Genomic DNA, 14,994 nt, shown 5'->3' with positions numbered 1-14,994 from the left:
GTAATTCATATGCATGACTAGTGAAGAATTTGGAATTTGGGAGATGTCTCTGACACCCAGATATCCAGCAGAGGTCAGCATTGGTCTAGCAATGGGGTTGGGAAGGGGGCATGGATCTAATCTCAAATGCCTTCCAAGAAAGTCCCAAAATATAGCCAGAATTAAATTGCAGCCACTGGAACTTCCCATTTAGAACTCTGCATCAGCCCTGTTCTGGGAGTATGTCAATTGCCAGTACTCTACAATTTATCCTATCCTGTACTGTGAGACCGAAAGCTTAGAGCTACCAAAACCAGCTTTGGCTTCAGGTCACACTGGCTAGAAACTTGATGAGAGACACAGAAAAAGTCAGATTTAACAACATGCAGTTCTTGATCAAAGGGTTACAGAGCCCAAAAAGAAAGGCAAAGAATGACACACAGCATAAGCAATATACATCCATCCTTCCCAACAATTTTGACCACTTTAGTGGAAATGAGGCCTTTATTTCTCATTAAGAACTTTTTTTCTATAAAATATTTGGGAATCAATCAAACAAAAGAGGTGAAAGACCTCTACAATGAAAACGAAAAAACATTAAAGTAAGAGATTGAAGAAGACCTTAGAAGATGGAAAGAACTCCCATGTTCTTGGATAGGCAGAATTAATATTATCAAAATGGCCTGGATGGGCATGGTGGCATATGCTGGTAATCCCAGTGGCTCAGGAGGATGAGGCAAGAGAATCACAAGTTCAAAGCCAGCCTCAGCAATAGCAAGGCACTAAGCAACTCAGTGAGACCCTGTCTCTAAATAAAATACAAAATAGGGCTGGGGATGTGGCTCAGAGTCTGAGTGGCCCTGAGTTCATTCCCCAGTCCTCACCTCCCCCAAATGGCCATACAATTAATAGAAATGCAATTTCTATTAGAAAAAGATTTCTTAATAGAAATACAATTTCTATTAAGGCTTGATGACATTCTTCAGAGAAACTGAAAAAGCAGTCATGAAATTCATTTGAAAAAATAAGAAGCCCAGAATGGCCAACACAATCCTCAGCAAAAAAAAAAAAAAAAAAAAAGTAAAGCAGGAGGCATCACAATACCAAACCTTAAATTATACTGTAGAGCTATAGTTTTTTAAAAAAGGCATGATATTGGCACCAAAAGAGATATGAAGACCAAAAGTACAGAATAGAAGACACAGAGACAAACCCATGTAAATACAGTTATCTCATACTAGACCAAGGTACAAAAAACATACATTGGAGAAAAGATATCCTCTTCAACAAATGGTGCTGGGAGAACTGGAAATATATACGCAGCAAAATGAAAGTAAGCCCCTATCTCCCACTATGCACAAAAGTCAAAGTAGATCAAGGACTTAAGAATTAGACCAGAGACCCTCCGCCTTGTAGAAGAAAAAGTAGGCACTAATCTTCATCATGTTGCATTAAGCCCTGATTCCTTAACAAGACTCCTATAGCTCAATAAATAAAACCAAGAATCAATAAATGGGATGGATTCAAACAGAAAAGCTTCTTCACAACAAAGGAAACAATCAAGGACATGAAGAGAGAGCCTATAGAATGGGAGAAAAAATCTTTGCCACCTGTATCTCAGATAGAACATTAGTCTCCAGGATATATAATGAACTCAAAAAACTTAACATCCAAAATAAATAAATAAATAAATAAATAAATAAATAAATAAATAATCCAATCAATCAATGGGCAAAGGAAATGAACAGACACTTCACAGAAGAAGAGATACAAATGGTCAACAAAATATATGAAAAAAATTTTCAACATCACTAACAGAGAAATGCAAATTAAAACCACATTGAGATATCATCTCACTCCAGTCAGAATGGCAATTGGCATACTATAGTGATACAGCCACATTAATGCTTATAGCAGCTCAACTTACAATAGCTAAACTATAGAACCACCCTAGGTATCCTTCAACAGATGAAAGGATAAAGAAAATGTGGTATATATACAGAAGATAATATTACTCAGCCTTAAACAAGAATGCAATGATGGCATTTGCTGGTAAAAGCATGGAAATAGAGAATATCATGCTAAGAGAAATAAGCCAATCCCCCCCAAAACTAAGGCCAAATGTTTTCTCTGATATGCAAATACTAATTTTTAATAAGGGAGGTGCTAGCAAAGAATAGAGTTACTTTGTATTAGGCAGAGGGAGTGAAAGGAGGGGAAAGGGAATAGGGGCAGGAAGGATACAAGAATGAATAGGACATTATTACCCTATGTGCATATATGATCACAGGATCAGAATGATTCTACATAATGTACAATCAGAAGAATGAGAAGTTATATTCCATTTCTGTATGATGTGCCAAAGTACATTCTACTATTATGTATAACTAAATAGAACAAACTTTAAATAAAGAATATGAGTAACAATAATTGTTGGCGGGGATGGGGGAAAAAGGTGCACTCATACATTGCTGGTGTGACTGAAAACTGGTACAACCACTCTGTAAAACAGTATGGAAAATCCTCAGAAAACTTGGAATGGAACTACCATTTGACTCAGTTATCTCATTCCTCAGCTTATACCCAAAGGACTTAAAATCAGCATACTATAGAGACATGTCCACATCAATGGTCAGAGCAACCCAATTCACTATAGCTAAGCTATGGAACTAACCTAGGTGCCCTTCAACAGATGGATGGATAAAGAAAATGTGGTACACATATGCAAGAGAATATGACTCAGTCATAAAGAATGAAATCATGGCATTTGCCAATAAATGGATGGAATTGGAGGCCATCATGCTAAGTGAAATAAGCCAATCCCCCAAAAAACAAAGGTCAAATGTTCTCTCTGATATGCAGATGCTAATACACAATAAAGAGGGGGAAGCCGAAGTTCATTGAATTAGACAAAGGAGAATAAAGGGAAGGGAGGGAGATGGGGAAAGAAAAGACAATAGAATGAATCAGTTATAACTTCATATATGAATACATGACCAGTATAACCCCACATCATGTACAATCACAAGAATGGGAAGTTATACTCCATGATATGTCAAAATACATTCTACTGTCATGTGTAACTAAAAAGAACAAATAAATTTTAAAAAAGAAAAGAACTTTTTCTTATTTAACTCCCTTTCTTATTTTATTTTGTTTTTCTTTAAGTTCTTTTCCATTCTGTGTGATTGTGTTTGTGTGTATAAGTGTGTTTCTATGTGTGTGTACGCTGGCATGTATGTTATTGCTGTGCTGACAGATTTAATATTAGATTTAATATTACTTACATATACTTTTCCTATAATTTTTAAAATTTTTATTTCTTTTTTTACCTGGTTGTTATCTGGTCTTGTTTTATCTTTAACGGGATAAAATTTTATGTGAGTTTGATTTGGTTTGATTTTTGTTTGCTTATACCTTTGATTTTGTTCCTCTTATTATGACTTTTTCACTGTCTTCGCCATCTAATAGCCAAGTTTTCTTGTTCCCTCTTCCTGTAATTTATTACTTTAAGTATTTTTTTATTCCTCCTTCTTTATAGCCATTACCTTCTACCACTATTCTGCTGATTCTGCTCTATTCACTTTTTAAACATTGCAAACTTCCTCTTGCCTTCCCACCATATTTTCTCTTCATCTAAGGAACTGTAATTTCAATATATAATAAAACTTATAATTCTACCACACTCATGTTCCTGTGGTTATTAATATAGTGGACAATGTAGTTGACATTTTCTCTTCAATGTCTGCTCTAATTCATAGCAGTTTATTGTTGGTACTGATGCTAAATGCTGACCCATTCCTCTTCAAATGATAACTAGTGTTATAGATGTCACAATAGGAACTGGACATTTATTTTAAGGCTGTGCATTGTTGGCTACTATTATTGCTTTTCTTGCTCCCCCTTTCTCTAAGTGGGGCAGGGAAGTGATTAGGACACTACAATCTCACAAGTTTACAGGGTAGATATTCTGCTGCTGAGCTACACTCACAACTCAGCCAAGTAATAACAAACCTCACTCCACATGCAAAGGAGCCCTACTCAAGCTCTAACAATACTCCAACACATAAATTAAGGGAGACACACTAACTTGGTTGGTGGCAGCAGGGGCAGCAATGTCAGCCCACTGTTCTAAAACTTAAAAATGAGATGGACACTCACAGATAAGAGGAGATACAACCCTCAAAATAGACAACTTAAAAAAAAATACCTCTCCAAGGCAAATCATGATCAAGTAGAAATAAGGAAAGAATATTAAAAGCTACAAGAGAAAAACATCAACTGACATTTAGAGATAAACCAATAAGGCTCATTTCTGATGTCTCAAATCAGTCTCTAAAAATTAATGAGAAGAGACAAAGAAGATATTCCAAGCCCTAAAAGAAAACACTTGTCAATCAAGATTGCTATATCTAGCAAAGCTATGTTTTAGAATGATAAAGGACATAAAAATTTCCATGATAAGGATAAACCAAAAGAATTCATGACCATTAAGCTAACATTACAAAAATTAACATATACTACACACAGAACCCAAAAACAAATCTCAAAGTTCACAAATGGAGGAAGTGCTTTAGAAGAGCAACTAATTATATTAAAATTAAGAATGAATTAAACATAGGAAACAAACCCAAATGGCAGGAAATAACAAACATTCTACCTATAGTAACACTGAGTGAAAATGCTCTCAATTCCCAAACTAAACGACATAGATAGGCAAAATGGATTAAAAAAAAAAAAAAGATCCAGCTGTATGATGTTTGCAAGAGACTTATAGGCAAGACTCCCACAGGCTGAAAGTAAAAGGATAGGGAAAAAAAATCCATGGAAGTGAAGGTCAGAAACAATCAGGAGTATCTAGCCTCATACCTGACACTGCATATTTCAAGCAAAAACTAATCAGAAGGGATCAAGAAGATCACTATGTAGTAGAAAAGGAAAGAGTCCAGGAAGAAGATGAAATGATAGTAAATATCTATTCCCCACATGTTGGTAAACCTAATTACATTAAAAATGTGCTTCTTGGCATTAAATCCCAGATAGACCCCAATACAATAATACTAGGTAATATCAAGACACTCCTTTCACTAATAGACAGGTAATCCAGCCATAAAATCAATAAGGAGATTTTCAACCTAAATAATACTGTAAATCAAATGAACTTTACAGATATCCACAGAATATTTTATCCCCAAACAGCTAAATTCACTTTCAGATCAGCAGCTCATGGGAACTTTTCCAAAATAGACCATATTTTAGATAACAACGTAAGCCTTATCAAATGCACACACACACAAAAATAAAACTATTGGTTTAATCCTGTGCATCTGATAAGATTATAATGGAATAAAATTAGCAGTTAATAGCAAGAAAAGTTATAGAAACCACATTAACACATGAAGATTGAATAACATTCTTTTAAATTGAGGAAAAAAATCATGGAAGAAATGAGAAAAGAAATCAAGAAATTCTTAGAAACAAATAAGAACAGAGATTCAACATATCAAAGTCTCTAGGACAGTATAAAAGCAGTTCTAAGAGAAAAATTTATAGCATCAAGTGCTGACAAGAAAAAAATAAATATATAAAGATACCAAATAAATATGCTAATGTTGCAAGGCCCTAGAAAAAGAACAAACTAATTCTAAATTCCATAGAAGACATGACGTAATTAAGAGTTAAAATTAATGAAATTTAGACCTTTAAAAATACAAAGTATCAATTCAACAGACTTGGTTCTTTAAAAAGATAAACAAGATTGATAAATCCTTAGCCAATCTAACCAGAAGACAGAGAAGATCCAAATCAACAAAATTAGAGATGAAAAAGAAGACATCACCACAGACACTTCTATAATCCAGGAGATCACTAGAAACTATTTTGAAAATTCATACTTTAATAAACTGGAAAATTGAGAACACACTGACAAATTTCTACAGACATATGACCTGCCCAAAATGAATAAAGGAGGATATAGAAGATTTATACAGACTAATATCAAGCAATGCAATTGAAGAAGCAATTAAAAGATTTCCAAGAAATAAAAGCCTAGGATCAGATGGTTTCTCAGCCAATTTCTACCAGACCATTAAAGACAAACATGCACCCCAGTATTCCTCAAATTATTCCAGGAATAATTTGGGGACAGAATACTCCAAAAATATAGGAAGATTGAATAGTTCCAAATATATTCAATGCAGTCAGTTTAACTCTGCCACCAAAACAAGACAAAGACCCATCAAGGAAAGAGAACTACAGACCAATATCCCTGAAGAATATAAATGCAAACATCCTTAATAAAATATCATAAACCCATTCAAAAACACCTTAAGAGGATAGTATACCATGATCAAGTGGTTTTCATCCCAGGGAATGCAAGGTTGATTCAACATGCTCAAATCAATAAATACAATTCACCAAATAAATAGATTTAAGGATAAGAATCATATGATCATCTCAATATATGCAAGCAAAGGCAAATGACAAAATCCTGCACCCATTCATGTTAAAAACATTGGATAAACTAGGGATAAATACTAGAAGCCCAATATTATAGAGGATAAATATTACCTCTATAATATTGTAGAGGATAAATACTAGAAGCCCAAAGCCAACATTATACTGAATGAAGAAAATCTGAAAGCATTTTCTCTAAAAGCAGGAATAAGACAAAGATGACCACTCTCACTAATTCCATTAAATATAGTTCTTGAAGCAACAGGCAAGGCAACTAGGCAAGAAAAAGAAATTAAAGGGATACAAATAGAAAGGAAATCAATTTATTTATGTTGCTGATAACATGATCCTATATGTAGAAGACCCAAAAAAAAACTCCATTAGAAAACTTCTATAGCTGATATACTAATTTAGCAAAGTATAGGATACAAGATCAACATTCATAAACAAATAGCTTTCCTACACTCAAATAGTAAATCTGTTGAGAAAGAAATAAGGTGAACTATTTTGTTCTCAATAAATTTGGGGGAAAAAAAACCTTGAATAAATCTAACCAAGGAATAAATCTAAGCAAGAAAGTGAAATGTCTCTACGAAGAAAACTACAGAGACTGAAGAAAGAAATTCAATTCCTTAGAAGATGAAAAGGCCAAAGATCTCCTATGTTCTTGGATAGGCAGAATTAATATTGTCAAAATTATTCTATTACCAAAAGCATTACAGAGATTCAATGTACTCCCCATCAAAATATCAATGGCATTCTTCAGAGAATTAGAAAAAAAAGTCCTAAAATTCATTTGGAAGAATTAGAGACCCAGAATAGTCAAAGCAATTCTGAGCAAGAAGAATGATGCTGGAAGCATCACAATACCTGATCTCAAATTATACTACACATTTATAGTAGCAAAAATAACATGGTATTGGCATTAAAAAAAAAAAGACATGAATACCAATGGAAGAGAACGGAAGACACAGAGACAAATCCACATGGTTACAGACATCTGATATTTGACAAAGGCACCAAAACCACGACAGAGAAAAGATAGCCTTTTTAACATGGCTCTGGAAAAACTAGATATCCATATGTAGAAGAATTAAACTAGAGCCCTATCTCTCACCCTGAACAAAATGTAATAAAAGTGGATCAAAGACTTAGGGATTAGACCAGAAACCCTGCAACTTATATAAGAAAACGTAGGTTGATATGCCAACATACTGGCACAGGCACCAACTTCCTTAACAAGACCCCTAAAGCTCAAGCTCAAGCAATAAAACTAAGAATCAATAATGGTATCAACTTAAAAAGCTCTGCACAGCAAAGAAAATGATTTCAAGAGTAAAGAGAGAGCCTACAGAATGGAATAGATAAATCTTTGCCAGCTATTCCTCTATCTGGAGATTAATATCCAGAATATATAAAGAACTCTAAAAAACTTAATACCACAAAAATAAATCACCCAGTAAATAAATGTACAAAAGAACTAACGAGACTCACTTCAAGGAAGAAGAAACACCAATAGTCAACAAATATATGAAAAAATGTTCAACACCCCTGACAATCAGGGAAATGAAAATCAAAACTACATTAAGAGTTTATCTCACTGTGGTCAGAATGTAATTATCAAGAATACAAATATTAACAAATATTGGCAAGGATGTGAGGAAAAAAGTACACTCATACATTATTAGTGGGTCTGCAAATTAGTACCACTACTCCGGAAATCAGTATGGAAATTCCTTAGAAAACTAGGAATAGAACCACCATATGACTCAGCTATCCCACTCCTTGGTACTTATCCAAATGAACTAAAAACAGCATATTAGAGTGACACAGGCACATCAACGTTCATAGCAACACATTCAATACATCCAAGTTATGGAATCTGCCTAGGTATCCCTCAATAGATAAATGGATTAAGAAAATGTTGTATATGTACACAACAGAGTTTTACTAAGTCATACAGAAGATGAAATTATGACATTTTCCAGTAAATACGTGGAACTGAGAAACAAATGCTAAGTGAAATCAGCAAGACTCACAAAGCCAAGGGTTGAATGTGTTCTCTCATGCGAAAACTGGAGCAAATTAAGGGGAAAAATGTGGGCGCGGCAGATCTTATGATAATAGAGGGAAGATCAGTAGGGTAGAGGAAAAGAGTGAGGAGGAAGGAGAAGGAATGGAAAGGGGAGGAAATGCAGAATGAATTTAACAAAATTAAGTTATGTACATATATAAATACACTACAGTGAATTCTACCTGTTGGGGATATCTATAAAGCACAAAAAAAACAATAAATAGAAAGAAGATCAGTAGACTAAGGAAGAGGAATTGTGAAGGAAAGAGGAAGCACTGGGGACTGAATTGGAGCAAATTAAATTCCATGCATGTATGATTATGTTAAAATGAACCCTATTATTTTTTAACAATACTTTTTTTTTGTCCTGGGGACTGAATACAGGGGTACTTTATCACTTAGTCACATCCCCAGCCCTTTTTATTTTTTTTATTTTGAGATAGAGTCATGCTAAGTTGCCCAGGCTGGCCTCAAACTTGCAGTGATACAGGCACATCCTGGTTCAGCCAGATAGTCACTGGAGGTATGCCCTGGAAGGAGATTGTTAGGCCCCATATCCTAATTGTTCTACCATCTCCCAGTAGTGCTACCTTGGGACCAAGCTCTTAAAACATGGGCCTCAGGGGAATAGTCAAGATCCAAACTATAAACCAATAACATGTGTACTGGATTATTAAATGCATTCTCAAGTATGAAAATGAGCTTGGGTTTAGTACTTGCTGTGCCAAACACAGTAGATATGCCTTCCATAATGGTCTTGTGGACATCAGGATGAGAAAGGACAAATGCAAGTGTCCAAAACGCAACCTGAAAAAGAAAAACATATGTCAAAATTAGACTTCTTTGAAAGCAAACAAAAGCTACGAATGAAACAAATTAGGATAATGTCTAAATTAACCTTAAAAGCATGTTAGAAAAGAGCATCATTGAAGATGACTAGAATTTATGAACTGAAGAGGTGTCTTATATCTTCTAGATGTCAAACTTAACAATTTATTCTGTCCTTATGGTTTAACTATATTGTTTATATAGATTCAAATACGTTCACTAAAAATAGAAAAAGTGAAATTCCTTTTTACTAATAAGCAACAAAATATTATATAGGCATGCATTAAATATTCAGAAGCAACAAATCATGACATTTAAAAATGTTAATAGAAAACAAAAACAATTTTCAAGATTAAATGAGCCTAAAATACAAACAAATTAGTAAATCTCACTTTTTGCAAACAAAACAGTAATTTAAAATAAGCCCAGGAATCCATATCTAAAATCTTATAAACTAAATGATGATAGTGCCCTACATGAAAAATCAAACCATTTCACACCTGAATGCAATGGAACACAGTATATTTCCAAGTTATCTATTGGCTGATGGAAATTTTTTCATATCTTTACTCAATAAATCATAAGACAAGATTACACTGCTATTCATCTTAAAATTTAACTTCCTACTCCAATAGATGTTTTTGTTTCTATTCTTAGGTTATACAATAAAGGAAATCTGTACAAAATCATAAAAGGAGCTTAGGTTTTCCTTTCAGTTTTTCTATAAGTATTTGTTGTAAAAGAAGTTTCATCTAGGAAAATCAGTCCTGAAGAGACTTCTTTCAACCTTCTTTCTCTTTTGTAAGGAACATTATGTACTTGAAATCATCCCAGTACTCCCCAGTGTGGTCAAAAGAGGAAGAGCAACCATCTGACAGGAAATGCTCACAGTTTCCCTTTGATGACATTAAATTAATAGTGCAGTGATTTTATGTGTGTGTGTCCATGGTACTGTTTACATAAACAAGGTAAACAGGAGAACTCTGCTCTTGCAATCTTCGTGGAGCACAGTTCAGATTAGGAAAGCTTTACCTAGTTCATTCTCACAGATGAAGAGGTACTCAGAGTTCTCTTTTCCTGTCTCTACACTCAGCTCTTTTCTCCTTGAAGTGATGAACTCCTGAATTTAATTAATAAGCACTCAGAGAGGATCCGCATGAGATGAATAAGAGGCACCCTGCAACCCCTGGTCCCCCACATAGAAGAAGAACCAAAGTAACAGGTGTGTAGCTGCATACTGAGATGAGTGACCAGAGGAGATTACTGGAATTCAACAGTTGAAAAACAGAAACCTTATAAAATCCAGATATCTGAGATAGTAGCATAGCAAAAGAAGCAAAATATATCCCAACACTTGTTGATCCCACGACACGGCCAAGGGAGGGGGAGTCTCCCCTCCACAGGCTCAATATGAAAGAGAGTTCCTACCAAACTCTATCAGGGTGATACTGGAAAATCCTAGCTACTGGAGAGTTTTATAACCCTTATGGGTTAATAGCCTGAATAGAAAAGAATCCTGAAATCTGCAAGGTAGCCAGGCTTTTGAAAAGGAATTCATTCTATCTACTAGTGAACACTTAGAGTGCCATAGCCAGGAGCCATCTAGAGACGGGACCTAGTGTCTGAATCTGGACACCTTCAGGGTCAGAAGCCACTCTATATTTCCATCTCTGGTGTGCCACAGACATTCCACTGCACTGGATCCACAGGTAGATGCCTAACAAACCAAATTAGGCTCAACAGAATGACTCTGAACAAACCTACTGAGAGTACTACACTGGAGGGGGCAGGTGTTGCAACACTGATGGTCAAGTGGACTCTGCCCTCAAGAACCCAGGGATTAGGGAACCAGCCTTCTGAGACTGCAGATGTGGCTAGTCACTTGTGGTTTCTTTTCCTAACAAGGCAAAGAACCTCTGGTTTCACTGCTCCCCTCCCACAGAGGCATGCTTGGGCAGTCTCAAGCAAAACCACTGAGGCTCCAGCTCTTGTCCCATCCTCAGGGTACACAACATAGAAGACCTGGAGAAAAATTTTGCCTAGCATTAGCTGCGTTCAGATCTTACTTGACACCTGTGAGCACCTCAGCTGAGAGGAATTCTGTCCAGCTCCAGCCTTGACCTATCTCACTTGATCCCTGGTAGATACCAAAGCTGAAAGCATTGGCATGGGGAGAAAAGGCTCCATCCCCAGGCATGCACAGCGGGGAAGTCTGAGGTTCCACTCCTGAGCAAAATGCCCACAGTAGCATCAGAAAGGAACAATGTATGTAGGTCCCATGAACTGGTCGCCCTCTTGTTTGATCACACACTGCTCACAAGAATGGGTGTAAATATCACAGGGGGGTAGCTATGATTCCTGTCCCTACCTCACCCTGTACAGCATTTGAATCTGCATTAGTGTCTTACCAGAGGAAAAGTGTTCAGGTCCCTCACTATTACTGAAGCAGTCAGTACTCCAGACCCTTTTAATCAACTCAGCCAATATCAACAGCACCAGAGGAAATCCACAGCAACTGATAGGGCCATCCATCCCACTACAGGAAGAACCACAAGGCAAACCCCACCCACTCTGCTATTGACATCATGCTTGATTGAATCGCTAGAGTGTCTCCATGCTTGTATGAGTGGTAAAGACAGTAAGTCTCTCTAATTTCAGTACAGTATGCACTATGCCTAAACTAACCAAACAAAGCTAAGGAAGCTCCAGGAAATTATACTATAATGGCCAACCATAACCAAGTTCAATATTACATAATAAACCATTATCTCAAGAAGCATCTACAGAAGAAAACCACTTATTAAGAAGACCAACCCATTAAAGTTGTAGAGCTATCAGTTACACTAGATGCATAAATCTCAACATGGGAACACAGAAAATATGCAAAAACAAAGTTTATGATTCCTCCTAAAGATCATAACTGTCTAGAAACAGATTCCAAAGATATCAGTGGATGAAATGACTGATAAGTAATTCAAAATAATGATTTTTAGAAGCTCAATGAGATCCAAGAGAATACAGATACATAGTTAAATGGAATTAGGTAGACAAGTTTGGTATAGGAATGATAAATTCAACAAAGAGAGATATTTTGAAAAAGAAACAATCAAATCTTGGAAATGAAGAGCTCAATAAAATTCAGATTAAAGATAAATTCAGGTAAGAGCTTAGAGGTATTATAGTGCCATAGCCAGGAGCCTGGCTGGTGGTACAGTTCAGTACGACGGTTCAGAATGACAGCTCTTGCCTAGTGGGCACAAGATGCTGGGTTCAAATCCTAGAACTAGAAAATAACAGTAGTAATAATAACAATTAAAAACAAAAAAAATAAAAATTCAACTGAAAGCCTCAACTACAGACCAGATCAAGTATAGCTGAGGCTCCAGCTCTTGTTCCATCAATATTACATAATAAACCATTATCTCAAGAAGCATCTACAGAAGAAAACCATTTACTAAGAAGACTAACCCATAAAAGTTGTAGAGCAAAAGATAGGTCTTTTGAAATATCACATACAGACAGAAATAAGAAAAAAATATATAAAAGAATCAAGACAGCTTTCAAGATTTTTGGGACACCATTAAAAGATCAATACCTGGGTGCAGTAGCACACACCTATAATCCCAGTGACTCTGGAGGCTGAGGCAAGAGGATCACAAGTTCAAAGCCAGCCTCATCAAAAGTGAGGCTCTAAGCAACTCAGTGAGACCCTGTCTCTAAATAAAACACATAACAGGGCTGGGGTAGTTGAGTGCCCATGAGTTCAATCCCTGGAACCAATAAATAAATAAATAAATAAGATCAACACCCCACATCATGGGCATAACCAAAGGGGGAAAACAAAGGCTAATGGCATTGAAGTCTATTTAATGAAACAATAGAAAACTTCCCTGATTTGGAGAAATATGTGGACATCCAGATAATGGAGGGTTTATAGAACCTCAAATAGACATGATTAGAAAAACATTCTCACCATGATGTACTCTACTCACTGTCAAATGTGCAGAACAAAGAATTTTAAAATATGCAAGAGAAAATGACCAAATCACATTTAAGTGCAATGCCACTAGCCTAACAACAGATTTCTTGGAAGAAGTTCTACAAACCAGGAAGGCATGAAATGATGTATTTCAAGCCCTATAAAATAAAACAAAACAAAACACAAGTGAGGCTATATACCCGATAAATCTATCAATTAGAATGGAAGAAGAAATAAAGACCTCCCAAGATAGGCGAAAACTAAGGGAATTCATGACCATTAGACCATGAATCGTCTACAAAAAAAAAGTGCTTAAGGGTGTCCTACACTTGAAAATAGAAGAAAAATACCATCATCATAGCATGTAACAGTATAAATCCCACTGGAGGAATAGATACATAAATGAGAAGTGGAAAATATTAAAATGTTATTGTTATGGTTTAAATATGAGATATCCCCCCAAAGTTCCTATGTTAATACAGGAATATGCAGAAGTAAAATTATTTAATTAACAAGAGATATAACCTAATCATTCCATCCTAATTAAATGGAATATCTGGGTGAAAATGTAGGCAGGTGGGACATGCTAGAGAGAGGAAGTGGGTCACTGGGAGCACCCTAGAAGGATTTACCTCCTGTTTGGTCCTCTTCATCCCACCTTTCTCTGCTTCCTGGCTGCCATGGTTGGAGTAGGACTCCTCCACCATGTCCCTTTCATGATATTCTGCCTTGGGCCCAAGCAATGAAGATTTCCCACCATGGACTAAAACTCTCACATATGAGCTAAAATAAACTTGTCCTCATCTAAGTTGTCCTTTTCAGGTATTTTAGTCTCAGAAACAAAAAGCTGATTAACAAAGTTATCAATATAGTAAACTATCAAATCACAAAGAGGAAAGAGAGGAAGAAACAAATATTTCATCAAACTAAAAGAAAATAACAGACCCAAGTCCTGTTATTACTTTTCAGTAAGAGTCTTGGCTCTGAGTTCAGACACCATTTGCTGGGGGATAGAGAAGTATGAGCGCAAGTAGATGGTTATAATTACTTACCAGTACTTCAACCTTCAGCCTGCCTGCTTTGAAGAAACTTGCTCACAGAAAACCCCTTTGATGATAAAACCTATGTAATAAACAAAGTGAGCTAGCTCTGGGGTCATTGTTCGTTCCTCCATCAGAGGAGAGTGTCCCACCGGGGGTCCTGGCTTTCTCTCTCTATGTGTTTGTATATTTTTCTTAATTCCCCATTATTCTTTGCTGGTAACATTCATGAAGGTCATGGCAATCAAAAATAAAAAGAAAAGAATCCCAACAAAGAAAGACTCAGGATGAGATGGCTTCACTGCTGAATTTCACCAAACACTTAAAGAACTAGCACCAATGTGTCTCAAATCATTCCATTGAATTGAAAGGGAGGGAACCCTTCCAAACTCATTCTATGAGACCAGCATTATACAAAAATCTAACAAGAACACATACACATACACACATACCAAGAAAAAGAAAAAAAAACCTATAGACCAAAATCCCTAATGAACATAGATACAAAAATCTTTAACAAAATGCTAGCAAATCAAATTCAACAGCAAATCACAAAGATTAAACACCATAACCAATTTGGTTTCACTCCAGGCATGCAAGAATGGTTCAACATATGAAAATCAATAAATGTTACATAA

General features: G+C 35.9%; 1 protein-coding gene across 4 annotated transcripts in view; it reads right to left on the bottom strand.

Annotated features, from left to right (window-relative positions):
- Window positions 1-14,994, bottom strand: part of Cyp39a1 (cytochrome P450 family 39 subfamily A member 1) — a 115,302-nt gene that overhangs the window by 73,929 nt on the left and 26,379 nt on the right. For all 4 annotated transcript variants that reach the window (XM_026394473.2, XM_026394474.2, XM_026394476.2 and 1 more), the window contains one exon: window positions 9,226-9,316. In XM_026394473.2, coding sequence (XP_026250258.2) covers window positions 9,226-9,316 — 91 coding nt within the window. The remainder of the gene's footprint in view (window positions 1-9,225; window positions 9,317-14,994) is intronic.

The sequence above is a fragment of the Urocitellus parryii genome, chromosome 8 (genome assembly GCF_045843805.1).
Source record: "Urocitellus parryii isolate mUroPar1 chromosome 8, mUroPar1.hap1, whole genome shotgun sequence".
Classification (NCBI taxonomy): domain Eukaryota; kingdom Metazoa; phylum Chordata; class Mammalia; order Rodentia; family Sciuridae; genus Urocitellus; species Urocitellus parryii.
Note: the sequence above shows the minus strand (reverse complement) of the source record. Positions and strands in the feature narration are given on the sequence as shown.